This window comes from Aythya fuligula, chromosome 5 (assembly GCF_009819795.1).
Source record: "Aythya fuligula isolate bAytFul2 chromosome 5, bAytFul2.pri, whole genome shotgun sequence".
NCBI classification, from domain to species: Eukaryota; Metazoa; Chordata; class Aves; order Anseriformes; family Anatidae; genus Aythya; species Aythya fuligula.
In genome coordinates this window covers 14,839,204-14,863,169 of record NC_045563.1, presented here as the reverse complement: position 1 = coordinate 14,863,169, position 23,966 = coordinate 14,839,204, and the positions used below count along the sequence as shown (strand labels likewise).

Sequence of the window (23,966 nt, the reverse complement as noted above, 5' to 3'; positions counted from 1 at the left end):
TTAAAGAGGAACATCTGATTTCTAAAGTGCTGAAACATTAAACACACAGCACGTTGCTTGGGAAGATGTCTTCATTAGCTTTGCCTCACTGGTAAGCAAAATGAAATGGCTGCTGATGACCCATATTCAGCTCAGTTCTGAGTATCAGGGACTAGCTCACACTGTATTAGAAAACTACCAGGTGACAGAAACACTGAAATTCAATTTGAGTATTTCATGAGTGTATTATTCCAGTGCAAGGGAGACAACAGGATTGCTCTGTATGAGGTGACTGGGAAGCTTTTTCCTATCTCTCCCTAAGCTTTATCAAAACAAAGCTGTCAGAAGGCAATCAGTAAGTGTGAAGCTCTTGAAAACTTGCTTCAGAGTCCTGACTGCAAGGCAGTCATTGGCAGTCCTGTCATGACTCTGCTTTGGTACAGGTTCCAGGGTTTTCCCAGGAAAGAGGGGTGGAAACAGAATGCCTTAAGTAAAAGCAATTGGGGGGGGGGGGGGGGGGGGGGCGGGAATCAAATTAGGCAGGTCTCACTGCCAGCTAACGTTTTCCCCAAATCCATCAAATTGATGGATTTTGTTTGTTTGTTTTTTCCTACTCCAAGGCCAGAGGCTGAATTCCACCCTACCATGGGAGAGATTAATGTATCAACTAACAGGATAAGCATAGATGCAAGGGGACTTACATCCTAACCCTTTGAAATGTACATAGACAACCTAACAGATGCATATCCAACCACCAACAAAAACCTTCCAAAAAAATAATCCTACATCCTCTCTGGTTTACTCGTCAGTGTTGCCTTTCTTTGGCAATTAGAAAGCTGATCCTAACGTGAAATTATATTTCTTTGTTTTAACTTTCTCTGATCGCCTCCTTCAGTTTCTTGTTTTTGTTTTTATATTTTGTGTGTGTGTGTATATATGTTGTTCTCCATTATTGTTCTCATGTTTCATTTCATTGTCCCTTTTTGTGGACTAAACAAACCCATTCCTTTCAATTTTCTACAAAGATTTTTGTTGTTCTTGCCCTCCTGCCACCCTCAAAACTGCTACAGCTCTTCTGAATTAAGTTTTCTTGCCACAATCATTATCCCTCTCAGCTTCTCAGTGGCTTCCACACTACTGTGAATGATCTGCTGTATTTGTGCTGTCCTGTCACTTTTTTTTTTTACTTTTACTTTCTTTTGCCATGTGTTGCATTTTGCAACTTATACTTTCTGTTCTTTTTTTTTTCTTCTGTATTTTCATTATACTTCTGCATTCACACTTAATTTAGTGATTTTATTTATTTATTTATTTATTTTTAATTTCAGTTCCTGGTGTAATTATTATGACTCTTTATTGTGGCTTCTATTTCTTTTCCTCTTTAGGGTAGCTTTTTATTGTACATTAGTGTAGTGAAATTGCACTCCCTCATCCTTCTGATTACCTTCCCTGCAGAGCCTTCCTAGAGACTCTTGAATTTGGTGAACTCTGTGTTTATGATGCTTGCGGTCTTCATTCAGAACTCTTACATTTTCTATTCCTTAGAAGACTGAAAAAAATACCCTCTGTCTTGGACTGTAAAATTCCTCTTTTCAAGGACATATGCCCCTTTTCCAATACGTCTTATCAGTATCCTAGTAATTATGTCAACAACTTTGCAAAGTCAACAGGTTTTCTAGGATGATTATGGTTCTTAAATGCATGCCTACATTTCAGGTTCAGAACTGAATTCACATTGTGATTGCTGATTATAGTGTTTCAGAGCATGTACAAAGTGTGTCGATGTCAAGAAATCAAACATGCTAGGACAGGAGATTCACTGCTGGGCTCATTGCTTGCCTGTAACAGATTGGCTTATCTAAGGCCAGGTGAAAAGTCTATCTGCCTGGAGTAAGAAAGTAGTTTTCATTTCCATTAGAAATGTTTTAGACTGTTAGAAGCTTTTTCATAGATATTTTCTCTTGGTGGGCGAACTTTTTCTTTAGGGGTAGTGTAGACTACTACAGGCAGAATCTTGGGAAATTTTCTAGCCTTACTGTTTGTGATCTTTTACTCATTCATTTGTATTGGCTACTGTAAAGTTAGAATGGGAATAAATGCTTCCAAAAGCCAAGATAATTATTCTCCTGAGTTTTTAATAATGTACCCGTATTTTCTGGTTTTGCTTTCCTTTTAAACTGCAGCCAGATCCATAATGAACGTCTCTGTTCTCTAACATGCAATAAACTGATTTTTAGCCATTGCCTGAACAGGCAATCTCTAAGAAAAATGGTTCTACAGCAAAATGCTTAGGACTGTAATTAGGAAGGGAGACTACATTATCTGTCCTGTATTCTAACATTGCAGCCTCAGAACGAGGTCTGCAAGAGAGATTTTGATGTCTATGACATATTTGTATCTCCACAGAGGGTAAGTAACTCCCTACCAATTTCTTTTCCATCCCTTCTATCTCAGCTTTTCACTCCCACCTTCTTTCTAGGCTGGAAGTGCCTGGTGCTAACTACACCGCAAACACCCACAGCAGCCCCATCTTTCTTATGGGAAGAGTCACCAGTGGGGTTCAGGGATGGGTCCAGGCAGATTAAGCTAGTTTAAGCAGCTGGGTTTCTCAGTCTGCCTTTGCTGCTTCGATTGCATTTTCAGATCACATAAATGAGACGGAAAATGTTGATTCCTGTAAGACTGACAGCAGCCAAGGATCTGGCAGGGGTTCCCTGAGAATGCTGGCTCCTGCAGGGCTGAGTGCCTGTCCATCCCTCTGTGGAGTCCAGGGCTTACAGTGTAATGGAAAGGATTGTTTTGTTTTGCCTCTCTCTATACTCAGTTTCCTCTGCATTGCTCCCCTGTGTCAAAGTGATTTGAATTGCTAGCTTGTAATGCTGCAATGCCAGTGGTACAAAGACAGTCTAGGATTTTAGGAACGTTCTTGCCCATTAAAACTAAGTTCTGTATTAAGATAAAAGCCTGAAATGTTAAGAATTTCAGCACTACTACAGCTCTTCTGTGTGGTAATGATACTGTTTTCAGGGGAGTTTTAAATCTAAAACTCTTTAGGGAGGAATATTGTGCCCACAGGTAATTTGAGGGTAGCAGCTGACTATTATTATTCTTGTGTGGGCCACTGTAGGGATTCAGAACTCACATAGAAAGTTACAAACTTAATTTCTCTTTAAATTATTTGGCACTAATTCATTTTGTATGTGGTTATGTATGACTGAGCCCTTCAGTATATAACATCTGCTGGTACCGGAAATTCAGAGGGATGAAAAGGGATTGTCTCCCCCTTTATGATTACTGGGATACAGTGAGAGGTTAGCAGGGATGCTTCAGCATTTGTGGGGAAGAAAACGGGGTTATTTGTCAGGTGAGTTGCCCAGCCAATGGGGTCTGAGACCTAGGCTGCTTTGCGCACACAGGAGTACCTGACACACCGAGATACAGGCAGACCCCCCCCAAGTCCTTTCTTCCTCACCCAGTGACTTACACATCCTTCTGCAGAGACACCTGCTTTCAGCATGGTTTGCAGAGCAGGTGGTCTTCCCACTCCCAGACTATTGTAGAAGACATTCTCCTAGGGAACCAGGACCTGTTTGGCCCATCATGGGCTTGGTAGTGTCACTTGATGGGCAGTTTCCCTCTTCTGGCTTTATGCCCTATCTTGGTATTTTAAATAACAGGCCCTTTCCAATAGGTTACAAGGTGGAACAATGCTCACACATTGTCTTCATGAAAGAAAAGCTGTGGCTCTCCTCTCAGGAGAGGTTATTGGATCTGGAACCAGAAGAGACATCAGTCTGCAAAATGGACTCATACACTCATGTTTCTGAACAAAGTATTCACTTAACCACATATCTGAGATTACTCTTTATTAGTGCCTGATTCAGAGCAGCTCCATGCCCAGTTGAATTAATTTGTGTGGTCCTGGATCCCAGTCAGGGGAACTGGCAGCTTGAAAGATGAGGGCTGTGCTGCGTTAAGTCACAGGTGATACTTTTTTCTCTCTTTTTTTTTTTTTGGTTGCTGAAAGACAAAATGTTGTTAGAAAGCAAAATTAACATACTTGCTGATTAATCTTTTGATTCCTGAATGAATGAACAGGAGAACAACAACAACAAAAAAAGTCAAATGTTTCTGGAGGAGTTCCCTTTCAGTAATACAGTCCAAGCAGACTTCACTTGAAAAATTCAGTATCCTTGGCCTCCTTTATGTTACACTGAACAGCAGGGGTCTGTCAGAGACAATGCATTCTGTCTTCAGACAGGATACCACATGTCACGGTGGCTGATTCTTCATTAAGAGAGCTAATTGCCCTGTGTCACTGCAACCTGCTGCAATGAGGCAACAGTAGGTTAATATTGGAGTTCAATCAGAACAGTGTTTATGTACATTCAAAATGCATCAAGAAGCCAACATAATGTTCTCTCCCCAAAGTGGAACTCAGTCCCCCATATAATTGTAATATTTAAATGAGATTTAAAGGATACAAAATTAAAATTAGTCCTGACTTGCCTTGGGTCTCTAAATATAACATATGGTAATGGTAAATAAGGTTGTACAGATACAAGCCCATTTAAAATCCTTTTCAGCAGCAAGACTCAATTGTCAAGTTTTGTTAGGTCTGTTTTGTGAAGCAAAGGCAGAACGTATGCACACATTCAGAGCAACAAAGGATTTCCTACTATGCCCCAGGAAATCTGACAAACCAAACTATTCTCTAATTGAATTATGTTCTGCTGTACTGAAAAATGTGGTCTTTTTTAGCAAATGGCTTTGAAGCTAATTAAAGAGCATCTCAGGTTATCATAGCTTGTTTTTAAGAATAATGTTATACAACGCTGTTTGCAGTTTCAGCTGGGTGTTATAGTGTGTGTCCAGAGCAATAGCAAATCATGACATAATCTATTTAAGTGGTCCAGATAGTCTTGATGGGAAAGCTATAACAAAAGGTCAGCAAAACAGCTATTAGATCTCAATTCAAACTCTCCATCAGCATTACTGGAAGACAGAAGGTCTAAAATACTTGCTTTATAGAACAGCTTACAGGGCTATCGTAAACAATTTTCATCCAGAATGTATTTTCAGGGAAGAAGAAGGAGAAACAAAATATTATATTTTGTAGAATCATTATTAGAGCTTGCAACAAATGATTTGATTTGTTTCATAAATTATTTGCAGAGTAAACTGTACAGAATTGTGCTCACTGTGTTCTTACTGAAGACTGTTTTTCCTTTTTTGAGCTTAAGAAATACAAAAAGTAACTGAACAGCTTGGAGATTGAGGACATTGTGGTAATTAATATTTTTGTTAATGAAAAATTCCTTCTAAAACTAAATTTGATATCAGCTTGGATGACTCTTGCAAACAGAGATGCTGCTCCAGTTAATCTAATGCTCTTAAAATTAGGGAAGCAGATGACAAAGCTGCACCAGACTTTTTCCTTTTCCTTTTTCCCTCAGGGTATAGGGACAATTTCTTTACAGGTATTTCCACAAAGGCTGATTTTGACTGACACTATCCCCCATGATAAGTTAACCAAATTCCCGGCTGTGGTCAAGTATAGTGGCATCTAAAGGAACCTAGCACTGGACTCTAAGAATACTCACAGATCACACAAGCAGGACAGCTGCCATATACAGTAATCCTTTAATTTATTTTTCTTCTACCGTTTGCCATTTCAATTAAACTTCCAGGTGCTTAACAGATATCATCACTTTCTATATTACCAATAAATGTATAGCATTGGCAAGCTATAATGATAAGAACTACTTTCCGCTCTCACTGTATGTAATAAACTCTTCTCTCTAACCTAGTGGGAATTTTCATATATCAAGAACAGACAGTGATTTTGCATATCACTCAAATCTCATAATGGAATGACACTAGTTAATTTTCTGTAATAGGAACTGAAAGTAGCTGAGTTTACTGTCCCCGGTATTGAACTACATGTATGTTTCTGCTAAATCCAATTTTTAATAGACAAAAAGGTTTTCCAAAAGTCAGTGTAGAAATGAAGAATTTGAAACCTGAACAACTCACATTTATTTTTCTCCAATAATTGTTCTGTAAGGTATTCCTGAAGTGAGCAACTACATAAGACAAAAAAAAAAAAAAAAAATCATTTTTTGAAATACCAAAGATATAAAGAAAAACATGCAGAAGTATACTAAAAGACCAATGAAAGTGCTGGTCACTTTTTCAGTGGAAAGGTAAAATTAATGAATCTTGAAGTGAAGAAATCCAAAGTGATAATGAGCCATTGCTCACTAAAAGGTCAGCTATGAGTAAAGGCAGTTCAGGGGAGACCTTATCATGCTATACAATTACCTGAAAGGAGGTTGTAGTGGGGTGGGGGTTGGGCTCTTCTCCCAGGCACCAAGTGATAAGACAAGGAGAAATGGCCTTAGGTTGCACCAGGGGAGGTTTATGTTGGATATTGAGAGAAATTTTACTGAAGCGGTTGTGTGGCATTGGAACAGGCTGCCCAGAGAAGTTCAGTCACCTTCCATTGAGGTCTTCAAGAAACTTGTAGATGTAGAACTTAGTAGCATGATTTAATGGTGAACTTTCAGTGCTAAGTTAAAGGTTGGCCTAGATGATCTTGGAGGCCTTTTCCATCCTGAATGATTCTGTGATCTCATGCTGTTATGTGTGAGAAAGATGTCAGCCAGGAGCCTCTTGGAGACTACTTAGTTTGCTGAACTTATTGAATGTCACCGTAAAACACTTGGAAATCTGACTGAAATACTATTTTGCAGTTAGAAATCCTCCTTGATTTTAGGGGATAGACAAGATATAAAAGATTGGAAAAAGACAAATACAGTATCCATCAATAGCTCTTGGAAGGCTTGTGGTAGTCCCTTAGAAAATAATCTCTTCTCCACATCCCTAGTAGACACAGCCTTAGGAAATTGCCAGTGGAATAAAGCTGTGGAATAAAGGATGAAATTTTCTTCACTGGATACTTTCAAGAAGAGATTGGGTAGAAGTAAAGCCCCTGCTTGAAGGGCCACAGGTGTAACTTGTACTATTTTAGGCATCTACATGGGGACTAAACTATTTCTTGGGGTCCTTTCCAGCTCTATTTGCCTACCATTCCTATGCTCCATAAAATTAATCAAATACAGAAAATTCAAAGCCTTGGTTATTTAGTTTTTCTAATGAAATGATCTTCACTATAGCTGCTGCTGCAAATGCATAGACAGCCCTCGCCACATTCATCAGGCAGAGATGTCTACAGAGTGCATATAAAATTTATCTGGCTGATAAAGATTAACATCATTTTGAATTTACCTTATGGCTTCTGACACGTGCATCAATACCCTTTCAAAACTTTGGAGACAGTCCACAAAGAGACAATTCCATTATTTACAGAACTGAATTTTTAAACCTTAAAATGGCACAGCCTCTTTTGGATTTTACTTGTTTTGGTTAATGGGCCTCTTCACATAAAAGCATTTTTGGCAGGCACTCTTATAGTCAGTCAAGTAAAGGACTGATTTAAAACAGCTGTGTTTTTTCACCACCACCTGCTGCAACAATGCAACTTTATACTTACCAAGCAGCATGCAGTTCACAGTGTGAATGTATGTACTATTTTTTTCTTATGGAGTTTAAAAGCCAAGTGCAAAGCTGATTCTTCAAGTAGTTCTTCTACTGGCATACAGTCATATTCCCTCCAGCCCTGGTTTAGGCCCCTGTGTTAAGCTGAAGTAATAAATGCATGGTGAAATGGTTTAGTCTTGGAGATGAAACAGGTACATGGCAGAGGGACTATAGAAATCTTACAGCAAGAGCATTCAGCACATAAGGACTTAAATTTCTGTTATTCTGCTTTTCTAGTTGGTGTCAAAGGTTTCCCAATACCATCCAATATATGAATTCACTGAATTTTCACTCATAGTGATGAAAAATGTCTATGAGACACAAGAGAAAGCATATCACAAAGGACAAAACGTCGTTATTGTGAATTGTTAAATGGCAAATACGGGGAGCAAGAAGCAGAAAGGTTACAAACGAAGCTGTAGCAGCTAAGTCACGAAGAGAATCAGAGAATCGTTAAGGCTGGAAAAGACCTCCAGGATCACCCGGTCCGTGTAAGAGCACATGTCAGAAATCCCTTTCAGCTGTGGCGCTGAAGGAGCTGGCTGAGCAGTTGGGAGCCCAGGTGCTGGGTTCGCTGGGCGCAGCAGGCAGCCTGCCCTCCTCGGGCTGCAGCGGGCGAAGGACGCGCACAGGCAGCGGGCGCGGAGCTCCACCTGCTCCCCAGCGCCCTAACCGGGACCCCCCCGCTCCACCCCGCTCCCCTGGGGGCTCCTCTCCCCGTCCCTCCCCAGCCTCCCCCATCCCTATCGCCGTGTCCAGCCGACGGCAGGAGCCGCGGGGCTCATCCCCGGCAGCTCCATCCCGGGAGAAGCGACGAGACGGGACCGTGGGGAGCCCTCCCGAGCCCCCCCGGCCCCCTACCCGCGGGGGCGTGCCGGCACAAGCCAGGCGGGGGCCGGGCCGGGAGCCGCCGGAGCTGGAGCTGGTCCCGGTGCCGGTCCCGGTGCCGCCGCTGCTGGGGGGGGGGGAGGCGGCGCCCGCCCCGCGCCCCCGCGCCCCGCCCGTCCCCGGCGGCAGCAGCAGCGGCCTCGGCACCCCCGGCAGCTCGGCCGGCAGCTCCAGCCCCAGCACCATGGACCTCTCCTTCATGGCCGCGCAGGTAGGAGCATCTCCCGACCCATCCGCCGCGGTGACGGGGGGGAATACCGCTAAAAATCGGGGTGGGGGGAGTTGTAGGGCGCTGCACCTGTTGGTGCTGAGCAGCGCAGCCCGGGCAGAGGTCCCTTGGGGGGGGACATCCCCCCGTGCCCTCGCATCGCCCCGCGCCAGGAAGCGGCATCTGTCCTTCCTCACGATGCCGCCTATAAATAGAAATTGGAGATGGGATTTTTCGGTTCTTTTCCTCCCTTCTGCCTATGCATACAGCTGTGTGTTCGTGAGTTGTTGTCTCTGTGCGCCTAATCTAGTGTGGTATAGGTAAGAATACCCCTGTCTGCATGACCAAATTGACTCGGGTTGCACCCAAGTTCTGGGCTGAGGCTCAAGGGATGTTTGTAGATATTGGTGTTCAATGTGTTGATGCTCAATATACTGAGAAGAACCTAAAGTCATCATCCAAAGATGAAAATCATCATATGAATCCAGGTGAATTAGGTTTTAAACAGGCAAACAGTAATACAGGAAAAAGTCATACACAGGGAGAATCCATTTTGCTTTTTTTCTGGGATAACTTATTGTCTTTAGAACGGAACAGAGCAGTTCAGTTGGAAGGGGCCTTCAAAGGTCATCTGGTCCAGCTGCCTGACCACTGAAGGGATAACCAAAAGTTACTGAGGGCACTGCCCTTTTGCCTCTTGAGCACTGACAGGCACAGGGCGCCAACCACCTGTCTAGGAAGCCTATCCCTATGTTTGACCACCCTCACTGTGAAGACATTTCCCTAATGTCCAATCTGACCGTCCCCCGGTGCGGCTTCGTAATGTTCCCTTGTGATCTATCACTGGTTACCAAAGTGTGCGTATAAACACAAGTTTGTGCATGGAAATAACTGTATGTATTTTTTTCAATGATTATTTGGATCCAAGTTTGAATTTAAGCAAAAAAATAATAAATAAAAAAAAAGTCACCTGCTGTTTAGAGGTGGAGTAGGGGCCAGACAGGCTTCCCAGTGCTGTTGCTACATGAGCACATCAGCTGGAGGTGGTTGGGAGAAACCCAGTGTGATCCTTGCTGTGTTGTTCTCTTTCATTAATACAAGGGCTGCTTACTCTTGTAAGTCTACTGAGGGAACATCAGGCTCCACTGAAGGTAGCAGTGAGCTGTCTGAGAATCTCCTCTGTTTGGAGGTATTTCCAAGAGCATTTTTATTATTATTGTTTTTTCTTTTCAATAAAAGCCACAGTAGGGAGCAGGAAAGGAGCACTTCAAGTGGTTTGAGGTCTTCTTAGTGACTGGAGTATACAAAGAAAATTTTGTGTGTGTCAGGCCATTTTCCTGTGGTCCTGCTGAGCACATCCTGTGAGCTTCCTGTGTCTGCCTTTGGTTCCCTAAGGTTCCATGTCCCTGTTCAACAGAAGCAGAGGTAAAGCACAGCAGCAGCTTTTACCAGTGATGGGAGTGGACTGTGCCAAAGCCAGGATTAATACCGCACTTTCTAGCTTCTGCCTTATTCTTGTTGTCACATATTTTACCCTAATTCTGTGTATTCCAAGAGCCTCAAGGCTGCGTGCTTTACTCCTGTCAGAGAAGTTCCCTGTGTAAATACATCCTATGCTTACTGAGGTTACTACTGCAGCAATTTGCACTGAATTATGTGCATTTCTTCCTGTTCCTGTGGGGCTAGTTTATTTTCCTGTGTCTGACAAATGAAAAATAATCCTTTCAGTGTTATTTTGGTGAATTTGGGGAAATCTGCTTTTGCAGACAGGGCCTCTGATGGGTGACAGTTTGTGTTCTAGAGTTATATGAGTGGATTTCTGAGGGAAAGGAATCAAGTTCTTAGGTTACTACATACCATTAATGCTATGCTTACATCTGCTGTTCCCCCGTCACAGGCCTTTTGCACTCTTCTTTCTGACCTGAGTGGCACTCTCCTTTCCTGTCGTTGCAGTGTCATTTCCTTAAGTTATGGATTGCTTTTCTTTTCCTTGCTGTACTTTTTAATTTTTTTTGAATTGTTTGTGGCATCTCTGGTGATGTGGTCCACTGAGGTGACCTTTACTAAAGGATGTGTGAGAACAGAGGAGAACTGACTTGCATGGCATGCCCTGCTCCTAAAGATGCTCTGCTGTCACTCTCATTAACATCCTTGTGATGTTAAGCAAGGCTTGCATTTTGCTTCATGAATGCCAGGTACATTAATACTTTATGCCAAAATAGACAGTGCCTAATCTGAGATGTTTAATGGCATGAAAATGCTGATTACCTCTCAAGTGAATTTAGTTCCTACAGGATACTATTGGCTAGGTTTCTGTAAGTCACTTATGTCATTATGCTTATCACAACTTTACACTGCTCATCATGGACCTAAGTCAGCATTGCTAGATATCTTGAGAGACCCCACAAATGTTCTGTACCTTAGAGCCACGCTAATGTATGCACAGAGACAGAAGAACCATATAAGCTAGGTAAACTCTTTTTTTGGTGTGTTATAGAGGCTAAAGTGCACTGGGTGTAAAGGTAAGGCCAGGTAATGCAATAGCTATCAGTGTCTTTTAGTAAAGTTTTGGAGTGTTTGTTAAATGTTCTGTGGTAAGAGCTTATAAATCTGGATAGCTGAGTCAGAGTTTTCATCTTCAGCACCTTCTCTCCATTTTTTTTTTTTTTAATTTTTTTTTTAAAGCTGTCTGTAAGACTGTTTGTGCCTTAGAGGCCCTGAAACTATTCCTTGTGCCAGCAGAAAGATTAATGAAGTGCCCTCCAAATGATATATGAGGTGCCATAGAAAGGATAACATTTCGCTGATAAAAATTGTTGTTGTGGAACAGCAGATTGTCAGAGTAGTAATGCTAACAGATTTGTATAGTGTGGGTATAACACAAGGGTTTGGCTGCCCAGTTTAAGCACCCGTGTCTGAACATCTCAGCTGTAATACACTTGTTAGGCATGTCATGAAGAACGGCTTTTGACTGTAACAATTAAATCCGTTGTTAAGATAAGCATCTGTGTTCATCAGTACTCGGGTGTGGAGGCTTTTGGTGTCCTCTGTTCTGCAGGTGCTTTAATTGATTTCCATAAGGTCACTTGTGGTAATAAGGATGACTCGTGTATAAAGAAAGCCTATTTGTAGTTGTTTTTTTTTTTTTTTTTTTTAATTTAAATCCAGATTTTAATTAGAGTAATCCTGTGTGCATCAAGACCCTGTGCCAAAGACATTCAGCTGCTGCTGAGCTGTGCAGCTGTATGTGTGGCTCATTTCAGTGATTTCAGAACGCTCTTGTAGTCTAGGTAACCTCAGAAATCGCCTCTTATCTTAGGTAGAGATGTAAACTTCCAGCATAGGAGCCTGATTTGGGGGATTTCTAGGCTCTGGGTCCAAGCTAAGAGCATTCAGTGCTTTTCAAGCCTGGCTGCATATTGCTTCTTCTGTCAAAATATTCAACAGCAAAACAGGGGTCTGGGATTTGCTGTCAGATGCTCAGTGGCGACTTGTTCCCCTCCATCCTTCTATATCTAAGAACTGGCTAAAGCTTTTCTGCTTGGAAAAATGTAACAGTGAAAATTGCATCTGGGTTAATAACATTATGAGCAGGGCTGAAACATGTATTCAACATGAAAAATAGAGGTACACAAAGGAAAAAAACTGGGAAGCTACAAAGGAAAAAATGATGTCATTGGCTTCAGAATGATACAAATCGATGCGAGCTGAACAGCACATGCAGTCAGTGACAATTATCTGTTTTTCAGAATTCATGTTTGCAATTTAGCTTTCCCTTAAATGATTTCTGTAATTTTTTGTTTCATATTGCAAATGTGGAATGGACTTTAGCTTGTAATATTTTTACAGTTGGGTGTATGTACATGCAGTAAAAATATTACAGTAAAAGAAAAGATAATTTATCTGGCAATTACATACAGAACAGAGAAAAGCTAGTAAGAGCTTTGGAAGCATGGTCACTTCTGTGCAACTGTTTTTAATCTTATTCACACAGAGTTCACCAATTTATCTATTGATTCTCTATGCTCTTTGTAAACAACCAAGGATTTTAAATGCAGTAAATTGAACTCTGTGTTTAATTTCAATGATTAAAAGTGAAGTTTTAGTAATCTTTAATTTCTCTTGTGGTGCTGAGGATTTTTTACTGTAAGCATTTTGAGAAAGCACGGCTCTGGCATATTTCAGGAGTAGAAGAACCAAATAAGCTTGGTACAAAAAGCAAAACTACTTAATATAGAGAATTTAAACTTCATGGGCTTTGTGGTCTGTATCACACTTCCAGGATTTCAGGTCTGAACAATGATCATTCAAGTTACTTTGAGTCTTTCATTGTTTTGGCAGTGGTTCAGATCAGTTGTTTTCCCCAAAACAGATGACTGGTTCTTGGTGTACCTTGAAGAAACCCTGTAGCCACCTGTAACCTTGTCAGCATAAGAATAAGGATTCCTCCATATACAAAATATATTGTTATGAGCTGTGTAAGCTTCTGGAAAGCACTGGAATACACACAGTAAATTTCCCTAGGATGTGTTCAATTTGCTATTCACATTTTCCAGAAGATGCAGGCTGTCCATGTCTATACTGCAAAATTGATGTGTATATGGGGGGGTGTTTGGCCTGGACATCCCAAAGCTGAACTTAACCGCTACATTTCCAGACATCCCAGATGCAGGTGTAATTTCCTCTAATTCCTTTCTAATTTGATTTCTGGATGGAAGAGGAGGCACAACTAGGATCTGTTGTACTCTGCTATACAAGCATAGAGGAACCAGAGCACAGCATAACCCTATGTTTTCCCACTTTTCTCTTAATGTATTCTCCATCTAAGGGGTCAAGAGGTATTGAAAGCTTTTATTTGCTGGGTGCTCTTTCTACAGCAAAGTATTCTGAAGGTATTAAAACCAAAAGGGTTTCAGTTTGTGTTTTTTGTAGGTTATTTCCACCACCTGAAAGCAGAATCCAGGCTACTTGCCCAATGCAAGCTTGCCTGTGTGCTCATATATGTGCCACTTTAAAAAGCGTGATTGTCTTGCCCCTCCCCTCCAGAAAAAATAAGTGAAACCACAAGACGAATTGGTGAATCATGATGTAAAGACTTGTGAACCTCTCCTTGTCAAAAGCTCACTTGATTATAATCTTAGACGTTTGAGACAAAAACTCTTTGATCTGTAACACCAGACATTTATAATGTTATCTAGGAGGATGTAGGCATTCTCTTACATGACCAATTCAGCGTCAACTTATGTACAGAATAACAGGGCACTAATTTTTACTTTCCCAGCTCTGCTTCCTTCCAGAGGTCAAGGTAACTTTCTCTGACACCCTTTAATCCTCCAGAATGTCTTGACCTGTCATAAATAGAAATCAAACATCTGGAAGCTGAAAGAGCAAGTCAGAGTTTAACTGAGGGTGTCTCAGATCCTCAAAATGAAAGTTCTGATGCCTTGCTGTGATGTGGCCCAGACTCAGGAACCACCTGCATAATCAAGATGTTGTAAAATTTTATTTTATGTGCCGCAATCAGTGGTATCTTCATCCAGGATGCTGCTAGCAGTTGAGGTGAGAATTATTTTCTGGAAGAGTCTTTCTGCTGGCTGCTTGGTGCAACCACATTAGAGTTTTATGGGGAGGGGTGGGGAATAAATAAGAACTCTCTGCACCTTTCTTATCACTGCAGTGACAGTGCACACTCCATTTCCAAGTTTTTTATAGCAGAAATTTCTGTGCCAACAAAGCTTTTGAAAATTCTGCAGAGGTTTGGGCTTGCTGGTTTTGTCAAGTGTAGATACCGTACTTTGGGACAGGGTGCTGTTTCAGGCTTGTGCTTGTAATTGCTGTCAAAGATGTTAAAAACAGTAATTCCCATCCAACAAAACACTTAAGCACTTACTGCACTTGGAGCATGTGTAAGTTGTTCCAGTAATGTCAGTAGGACTGTACTCTTGCTTAAAATGAAATATCTCAAAACCTGGCACAGGAGGGGTGACAATGCCTTGCAATTCATAGGAAGTGCTTCTTGAAGAGCAAGAAGAAACCTGTTATTGGTCATACTTTTAATTCAGGGAAGGCTTAGGCTACATATTTTGTCATGGCTGTACTTCCATCAATTAACAGCAGGTACAATTTCTCATAGGAGATGTGGCAGAAAGGGTTGGGGGGGGGAGGAAATGGCTCATGCTTGTATTTGTACAGTCTGTGTGCATGCTTGCATAGGAAAGGCTAGGAGATATTGAAAATAAACTTGTGTTCTGTGTGCTGATTAACCATGAGACTAATTATATGAAGTGCTTTTTGTTGTTTTTTAATTGGTTTACACAATTTTCAGTGGATGTAGACTAAAGAATTCACAAAGAGTGCAGACCTCAGGTATTTTCATCTGTGCAGAATGTGAAAAAGAGGTTTGTAAGATGACTGCAAATGAACATATTCACATGCATTACAAAGATGAACCAGCATCAACAGCATAGTTGATGGTGGCAGCAGCAGCTGGGGTCCTATTGTACACAAAAAATAGCTACAGATGGCAGGTAAGACCAATAAAGACTGAAACAGTACTGCATTCACATCACACATCTTGCTTGTTTAGGTGCTTGGCATTTATTTAGCAGTAAGCATGCAACCTTGTGATATGCTGAGCAGCAGTGCTTTGGAAGACTTGATAAGAGCTGTTTACTGAGTAATCCATTGGTATTGGGTCCATAGACTGGAAAATCTAGCTTGCATATTGATATATATATATATATATATATATATATTCTAAAGCTTGTTTTTGACTAATATACACTGAATTTCCCAGTTTGTTGATGAGCTGTGAACATGAAGTGTTGGGAAGGTTTTGTTTTAATTGTTATTGGAAATGATACAGATGCTGGCCATGAGGTTACACCATTTAACTGTTGCTAATCTTGTTCTTATACCAGGCAAAAGCAAAGGCCAAAAACTTCCAAATGAATCCAAGGGTTGCATGGGATTTAGTAGAGCAGCGTGACGCTTTGGTGACCGCTGGTACACCATCAGATTAGATCATTGCTCAAAGAAAACATTAGTGTCTTCAAATGGAGTGCAGTGATGTAGAAAGCAGAAAATTTAAACAGCAACCCAAGTAGATTTAGCAGTGACCAGCTCCATTAACTTGCTACACCTGTCTGCTGGGACCTGCTTTCCTTGAAGGTATTTTCTGTCACGAGTTGTGTTATCTCCCTAACCCAGTGAGCCCTGTTAGAGCTCTCTGTGGTTTTGGCAGGCTTCTGGGCTTGATGACTGTGTAGTAACCTAAACAGGGTTGATGTCAACACTGTTGATGTGCTGTTCACAGCGGTGATGATTTTTAAAGTTGTGTCTAGAAATAGTGATGGCTTTTTGGCATTCTTTTGAGCATTTTTTTATTTTATTTTTTATTTTCCCAGCAACTGCATAATCAAAGGTGAAGAAAGGTCATTGAAAACTTGGTTGTTATCTGAGGATTGTTACTTCACCAATCAGGGGCTTCAACTACTTCTTGTGCCTGTACATAAGTCAAAAATTGTTCCATTTCAGTGGGGCAGCAGCAGTTTCACTCAGTGGAAGCCATTGGCAAACATGGTGCTGACACTGCCTATGTAAGTTGTTGACAAAAAGGGTCAGAATGAGGTGTGTGACCTCCTTGCCATGTATTTTGGTGGTGCTGTCCAGGCTGTGCTCTTCTCTCCCCCCTAGCACTGGAGTAAGCAATACTTGTCCGTACACTGAGAGTCTAAATGGGAGAAAACCTCATGGCCAGATGTGATGCCAGGCACAGCAAATGCTTGTCAAATGATCTCTTTGCAGCTTTGGAAGGTTTGAGAAGAGGCAACACTGGGTGTGAGATCTCTCCCTCCAAATACAACCATGCTGTGTAAAAGCGGATGCTTTTAGCAGCAGTCCCTGCCCACCTTTTCTCTCGCTGGCTCGCACGCCTGCACAGCACTTTCAGGTCTGTCTCACAGCACCAGGTGCTTGAAGTGACACATACTCTTAGGCTGAATCTTTAGTCTTTCTATTCTGAGCTCTCAATTCCACACTCACAGAAGCTGCCAGAACCCAAGCTTGTCAAGCAGCAGCTAATTAGAAATCATTAATATTACAGTCACTTAAGAAAAGCACAACACCTCTTTGCAGCAGACTTTGGGAGACAGAATTGGGTATGAGGCCAATTCTTCTTGTTTTGCAAAGAGATTATCTCTAGTGAGAAAGCATGTGTTGTGGGTATTTTGTTTTTTATTTTTTGTTGTTTTGTTTTTAAATAAAAATAAGCTTTTAACCTCAGCTAGTTCTATTAGTTGCCAATCTTCTTGTAAATCTTCCAAATGTCAGGAGGAGAGGAACGGTTTAGGGATAAGCTGTGTGTGGTTAAAACAAAAAATTCCGACTTCCACTATGATTTTTTTTTTTCCTGTCAGATCAACTGGATGAGCATTTGCAAAAGATGAGGAATTGTGCTGAGCCTTGAGATGTGCTGGGAGAGATTAAGAGCTACAAGCCGCACAGGGTTGCTACATGGAAGCAGAAGGGACAGCCACGTCCCTTTGGCTGATGTGTGAGGTGTTGAGATACACAGAGAGGAAAAATAACAGCTGAACAGATAAGGAAACAAGCATGTCAAAATATAAAATTTTAAAGGATTTTGGAACGTACAGCTGAACCCAAGGACTTGAAACAGCTATTCATGCTTAAATTCTCTCAGCCACAATTAAGTGTATGCTCAAAGTATGTGAGTAACCCTCTGAAATGCACCTCAGTTTAAATTAAGTATATAATTAAGTGCCTTGATGATGTGCAATAACTGTCAAAGCATTCTGAGGAATCATAATAGCTTTTCTTAAAGCTCAGCTCCACTTAAAGTAAGATAGATTGCTCTTTTCTGCTCTGTCTGTCTTCCCCTGCTTAAGTTTTTCTGGACTCAGGGATTTTATCGCACTTTTTCTTTAGTATGCATGCATAAAAATTTCCTTCCAAATTTGGTCTTCTGTCCTTTTGGGTATCCCCTTTCTACAACTCTCATATCCTCTATCCTTCCATCATATCCCATCTAAGCTTAGACTTGAAAACTTTGGGCAAAAATTAAATATTTCTCTTGTGTAGGGACCATTGTCATGCCTTAACAAAGATTTATGTGGTTCTGAGAAGAAGTAAACTTTAGCACAGGGTTGTGTGTATACAGTTTCATCATGTGTTGCTAGAGCTCTTTGAAGAGATGGCCAAAATATACATTGTTGTCTACAGAACTGCAGAAGAAGTAGCTTAAACTGGGCAAAGATGTTTCCAAAATACATGTAGAGAAACAAGTTCTAAAGATCAAAATCTGTTGTCTTGACAATAATAATGGTTGTGTGTGTGATCCTGGGCAAACCTCCTACTCCTGCTTGCCTGTATTCCATATTAACAGGTACTTGTAGATCTTTAGTTGAATCAAGCTAATAAATTACTATTGAAAAGGAGTATGTTTGTGATGTTATTGCTTGTTGAAGGTGAAAGTGGAGCAGAAGCAAACTAAATTGCTACAGAATCGCTGAAAGTGTAAGCAACATAGCGGAAACCTTCTCAGTTGTCTTACTAAAGATGGATGTACATTGGTATGTCTGCATAGTCTTTCTGTGGTTGTAGGTTACTAAAATAGTGAGTAATTGGAGAAATGCATTTGCAAACACTCTCTTCATCTGTCCTATATGCTTTCCCCCAAAGATCTGGAGGAAAACATCTTTCAAATATGTGGTTATTAACATTAAGGCATGGCAAATGGGTGCTGTTCTGTAACAGGATCTAGGCTGTGAAATGGTTCATTCAGTGTTGGTCTCCAAACCATCTGACTGAGCAAGCTGTGCAGATGGGCAAGGCAGCAAGATCCTGAACTGAGTCACTGTTAAGGTGGCAGATGTTTTATTCCCTATGTATTCTCTGGCACTTCTCACGGACATGAAATAGAATTGCTGTGCTTGCTCTCCATTGTTTTCTAAGGTAGTTTTGCAACTCATTTCTCCTATAATCTTATGAAGTATCAGGAGACTTGTGACTTCTATAACTGTGCTTCTTACTTTCACAGGTAACCTTTACTCAGGCAGCTGAAATTTTCAGCATGGGTAGTTTTCATGGTGCATCTCTTGCTTATCACTTTAGTGTACATAACACTGTTAACAGCACTTTAAAGATAAGCAGTCATTTGGATGACTAAATGAACAGCTCTGCATCTAAAACATTTCTCTCATGACCTCCCATCTGCATAGTACATAGTAGGCAGAAAAGGAGGGCACGTGGAAGACAGAAAACAACATGCTGATGTAAGCTACTGTCTAGGCTGCAGCAACAGGAACCTACTGCTGGTCAACAGAGCCTTCAGGTATGAGTGTATGTCACAGGGAACACTGAAAAAGTGAAGGGAAATGGAAGACAGACAGCAAGGGTAGTTTTGGCCAAGCTCTGATGTCTTTCTTGAGCATGCAGCATGGTATGAATTGAATTGATGCAAAGAATGCTGGCCAGCTTCTGGGAGGCTGTTTATTATTTCTGAAAGTCTTGGCTTAGGAAATGGCATCTAGTTTATAAAAAATCTTAAATTCAACTCCAGATGAGAATAAATGGATTTAGGAGATTCTCTTCTAAAATAAAAGCTTGTCTTGTCTAGCCACATTTGCTATTAGAAAACCAATTACACATTTCTACGCCTTTTTTTAGCTTTGTCTAAGCAAGATTATCATTTAATCCATACAAATAGATTTAATAACTTTTTCTTATTTGTTCTTGTTAAAGGAGAAAATATTCCATACCTTATATACCGCTATGGAGGATTCACCTGGACTTCACCACATCCATGATATATTTTAATCTTTTTTTCTCCTCAGACTTTGTAACATTTAGGGTATGAATACATTTCCATACTTATAGAGATCTCCAGAGCTGTAAAATATAAGTGATGATCAGTCATGTACCCTCATTTCAGGTGAGGTATGACTGAGAACCCTCACCTGAACACTGACCACCTGTGGCACCTGTGCTCTGGCCTGACTGTCAGGGCAGCAGTCAGGCCAGGAGAAGAATTGCATGGAGAAGCCAGCCTTGATGAAAAATCATGTCCCCAGAGGTGACCATTTTGGTCGAGGTAGCCTGCCTATGGTGGCTTTCTCTCCAAGTCTCAAAAAGTATATATCCAGATAGCTGAAGCCTTCTTGTCCCTCCATGCTTTCATGTGTTGTCCCAGCAGTGTCCCACACTATGCCACCCTCCACTCCCTTTTCCACTCGTAAACAGGATCTGTGCAGCACAGACAACCTGGGCAGGGTCAAAATGTTGAACAAAGCTGTCCCAAATGGGGCAAAAGAAAGGCACGAAGGGTTTCTGGTGTGTTGGGTTGTGTGGATAACACCGAGAGTGACTGTGAACTGCTCATGGCCAGGCTGAGCCACCTGGGCATGCACAGCCAGAGGTTGCAACTAAAATGTGTCCATCTACTATGGGTGACTCCAGGCTAAGCCATTATTTCAGGGTGGCTGTCCAATTGCTGTCTGCAGCAGTTACTTACCACTTACTCACTTCAACTTCTAATGTGATCTTCATTCACATGATCTTCAGAGTTTTTTGTGAGCTTCAAAGTTTTTTATAGGGGTCATGGAGAGGGAGACATTGTTCCCCAGTGATGCCACAGAGGAAGTAAGAATCTTAATGAGAACTGGTACTCATTTTGTAGCTTTCTCAAGGGGAAAGCTTAAACTGTCTGTGAGTGGCAGGAGTGAAGTAGTAATTTAATTCCTTCTTTTGCCACAGGTATACAATCTAGTGTCCCAGAAGGTAATGCTCTGATCATCCCTGGATTTCTTCTAGGTATAGATGAAGCTTACAGCCTAGCCTTCCAATACTGGACTTATGACTATCGACTTCTGTTATTTTGTTATTAATTTAGTTATTTATTTTTAAGTATGATGTCATTTCCTTCAAAATGAATTTAGCAAGTGATCTTAGGCTTGGAAAAGAGGGCTTGTCAGACTGCACTGTTTCAGCAAAAGCCTGGCCAGCTGGCAGAATGGGGCACACTCTTCTCCAAAAATAAGCTGCATCTCCAAGTGCCAATTTTGACAGATATGTTTAAGAGTATTACAGCTCATGTATAGCTCTCTGCCTGAGGATCATACTATGCTCCTGTCAGTCCTGGTAGTCATCCCATTCCCTGCCTGTCACGCAGGAGGAACAGAGCAGTGACAGCAGAGGAGATGCTGCAGCCATCGCACCTATTTACAGCTCCTCGCTCACTGATGTGAGAATAAACAAATTTGTTATGCATGCAATTGCATGATTAGCAATTTATTTTGAAAGTCGGTCATTTGAGAAATATCAAGGGACAAATGAAATAGTTCTGTCAGCAATTTCTGTGCAGTTTGCTATATAGTGCTTGACTTCAAGGAGGTCTCCCTTTCAGTTAATTTATTAAGATAGTTCAGGTAAAGGCCACATCCTTACCTGGTGGAAGTACATATTTCTCCTCTCAGTGGATTTGTACAAAGATGGGATCTGGCTGTCCGAATGAAGATACACAGTGATTCTTGCCTACTGCTGCATTTTTATTTCCTGGTTTTATTACCAGCTCTGGAGAGATGACTAACTACTTCACATGTAGGCAATTGGTATTTACTGTAAAAAAGCTTAGTGAAATTGTAGTTGGGTGGATGTTTAAAGAAATAACAATTAGAGATTGCTTTCATGTTTTGTTTGAAAACACTGACAAAAAATTTGAAAACATAAATGTTTTCTCTTTAATAGCCAAGAAGCAAATGCTCGAGCTCATATCTTTCAATATTGCGTCTCCAGATATGTCGGCATGAAACTGACTGCAATTGCTTATTTAGTTTCTAAATATTTATTAAAGTCAAACAGTGGCTGACCATAAACCATTTCTAATCAAAGCTGTACATCAGAAAAGTTGACAGGATTAAAATGTGTGCTCTGGTTTTGGGGCTGAAGTGAGATAGTCCCAGATAAACAGAATGCTAGCCAGCTCCTGATAACCCACATAGAGACAATATTTGGGCATGGGGATGTTGCTGTATGTCTTTCCTCTTGTTTCAGCTTTCCTCTTCCTCCTAGCTGTGGAGCAGACCACACACAAGAAACATTTTATGGCATGAACACGCTGTCTGATTTTTGGTCATCATCCCTTAGCAGCTCTGGCTCTAAGAGATGTATTCCAGCTCAGCAGCTGCTATGAAGGGCTTTTGTGAGCAGGCTGACCTGAAGTCAGTGTTCATTACTGGAACTTACTGGTCCCTTAGGATCTCAGCTATAAGTGTTCTGGAGTACGTGGGAAATGGTGTGATTATAATTTCTGCCCCCCAGTAGGTGCTAATACATGGACAGAGTTTTGGGGGGATGTGACCTTAGAGCTGCAGTGAAACTTCCTGTGCTTCTTTATTTCCCCTTGTTTTGGCAGGCTTCATCCCTGCTGCTGCTGTCACCTGTCCTGATGCAGCCTTGCACTCAACACCTGGGTGACAGCAGCATGTGACAGTGCTTGAGTGTCTTGGTCGCCATTTGATCCTCTTTTGCCCAGCCTTTGCTGTGTGATGCTGCCATTCCTTTCCTGCCTGCATCGTTAGCTAGTGCCAAAGTGTGTGTGGTGCTTTTCTCTCAGAATCACTTAGACATGTATTTATTCAATAACTTTATCATCCCGCACATGGATGCAGTACCTCCTAATGTGGTTCCACTGGTTCATAGTAGCAGAGCTCTGCATTTCCCTAGAGTCACCAAACTGTAGCTCTCAAAATGTAGCATTCTGTATGATTGGCCTTTTTTTTTTTTTTTTTTTTTTTTTTTTTCCCCACACATTTTTTTCCTCCTGTTTTTCTAAATAATCATAAAGCAGACTTGTTTTTACAAATCTAGGGTTGCTGGAACCAGCACTTCAAGCAGCACAGCTTCCATTCATCTTTCAAATATGCTACCATTCCTGCTGCAGGAGCATTTTTGATCTCGGTTACATTTATTTTACTGGGTCCAAATTCAACTGTGGGCTATGCTGTCCAAATCCAGCACTGGATTTTTATGGCAGGAACTGTCAGCAAAATCCTGACTCCTCCTGAGTTGGATTTTATTTTTTATTTTTTTAAATCTATTTCACAGAAGTCACTAAATAGCCTCCAAATCTGTTCTTTGGAAAATGTGATAAAGTTGCAAGGAGACAGGTTGATGGGAACGATTGCTGTTACAGGCTGGAGGCAAAACAGAGGTAAGGCCATATGTGCTTTCACATCATGTAAACCAAATGCCTACCAGTGTGGGTCTGTGCACACTCTCCTTGCTGCCTGGGAAAGCCCAGAAGCGACAAGATGTCTTCTGACCTTATTGCTGTTTAAGGACAGGATTAGCCCTGGCCTTATTGCCAACATGCGGAAGCAGACGGCTCCACGTTTGCATGTCACAGGCAGAGCAGTGGCCCTTGAGTGCTAAGGAACATGTGGGAAGGAGGAGTGGGTGGAGGTTGCAACTGCTCTCCATCTGCTGCTGCCCACCAGCATGGCTGTTCGCGTCTTTCAGAGCAAAAGTACCTTTATCCATAAAACAGAAGGGGAACCCTGGAGAAGGAGTGTTTCCCATACACCTGCTCCCTCATGTTGCTCCAGGGACTTCTCAGGTCCACATCTCTGCATGTGCAAATTGAGCACTCTGTGCTTAGGTCAGACATAAAGCATCAGTGGGAATCACACAACCTTCATCTGGGTTAAGCACATATGGCCAAGGGAAAGCTATGCATTTATTAAAATTGTCATGTGTCTGAGACATATAGAAGGATTGGAAAAATATGTAGGAATCATGAGCAGGTGCAAGCCTGTTTGCTATATTCCAGCTGGTGTCAGGTGTGCGTTGTTGACAGTTGCTCTTCGGTTTTGAGTTTAGCCCTTCTTGCTTCCCACAAACTGTTCAGCAACTGCAGAGTCCTCAAGTGAAGGACAAATGGGCCTTATACACATCTGTGGAGAGAAAAATGCAAGCTGAGGAAAACAGCAAGTGACGTTTAGATGTAGAGCTTAGGGATATGGTTTAGTGGGGACTGCTAGCGTTAGGTCAGAGGTTGGACTCGATGATCTTGAGGTCTCTTCCAACCTAGAAATTCTGTGATTCTGTGACTGATCAACACACTCTTCCTTGTCTGGATGCAGAGCAAACTGGGAGTGTTATAAAGATGTGGAAAACTGACATAATTAACCAATGAAACAAACAGCTATTTTAGTCTTAATTTCTGGCCTTGTCTGTCTCAATTAGTTTCCTGTTTTCAAAGGAGGAGCATTTA

The 23,966-nt window shown here is 41.4% G+C and overlaps 1 protein-coding gene across 1 annotated transcript in view; it reads left to right on the top strand.

Annotated features, from left to right (window-relative positions):
• The first annotated feature begins 8,630 nt into the window (after positions 1-8,630).
• C5H14orf132 (chromosome 5 C14orf132 homolog) overlaps positions 8,631-23,966 on the top strand; it is a 45,861-nt gene continuing 30,525 nt past the window's right edge. Inside the window, exon 1 of the mRNA XM_032188289.1 lies at positions 8,631-8,680. Coding sequence (XP_032044180.1) covers positions 8,654-8,680 — 27 coding nt within the window. The 5' untranslated portion in view covers positions 8,631-8,653. The remainder of the gene's footprint in view (positions 8,681-23,966) is intronic.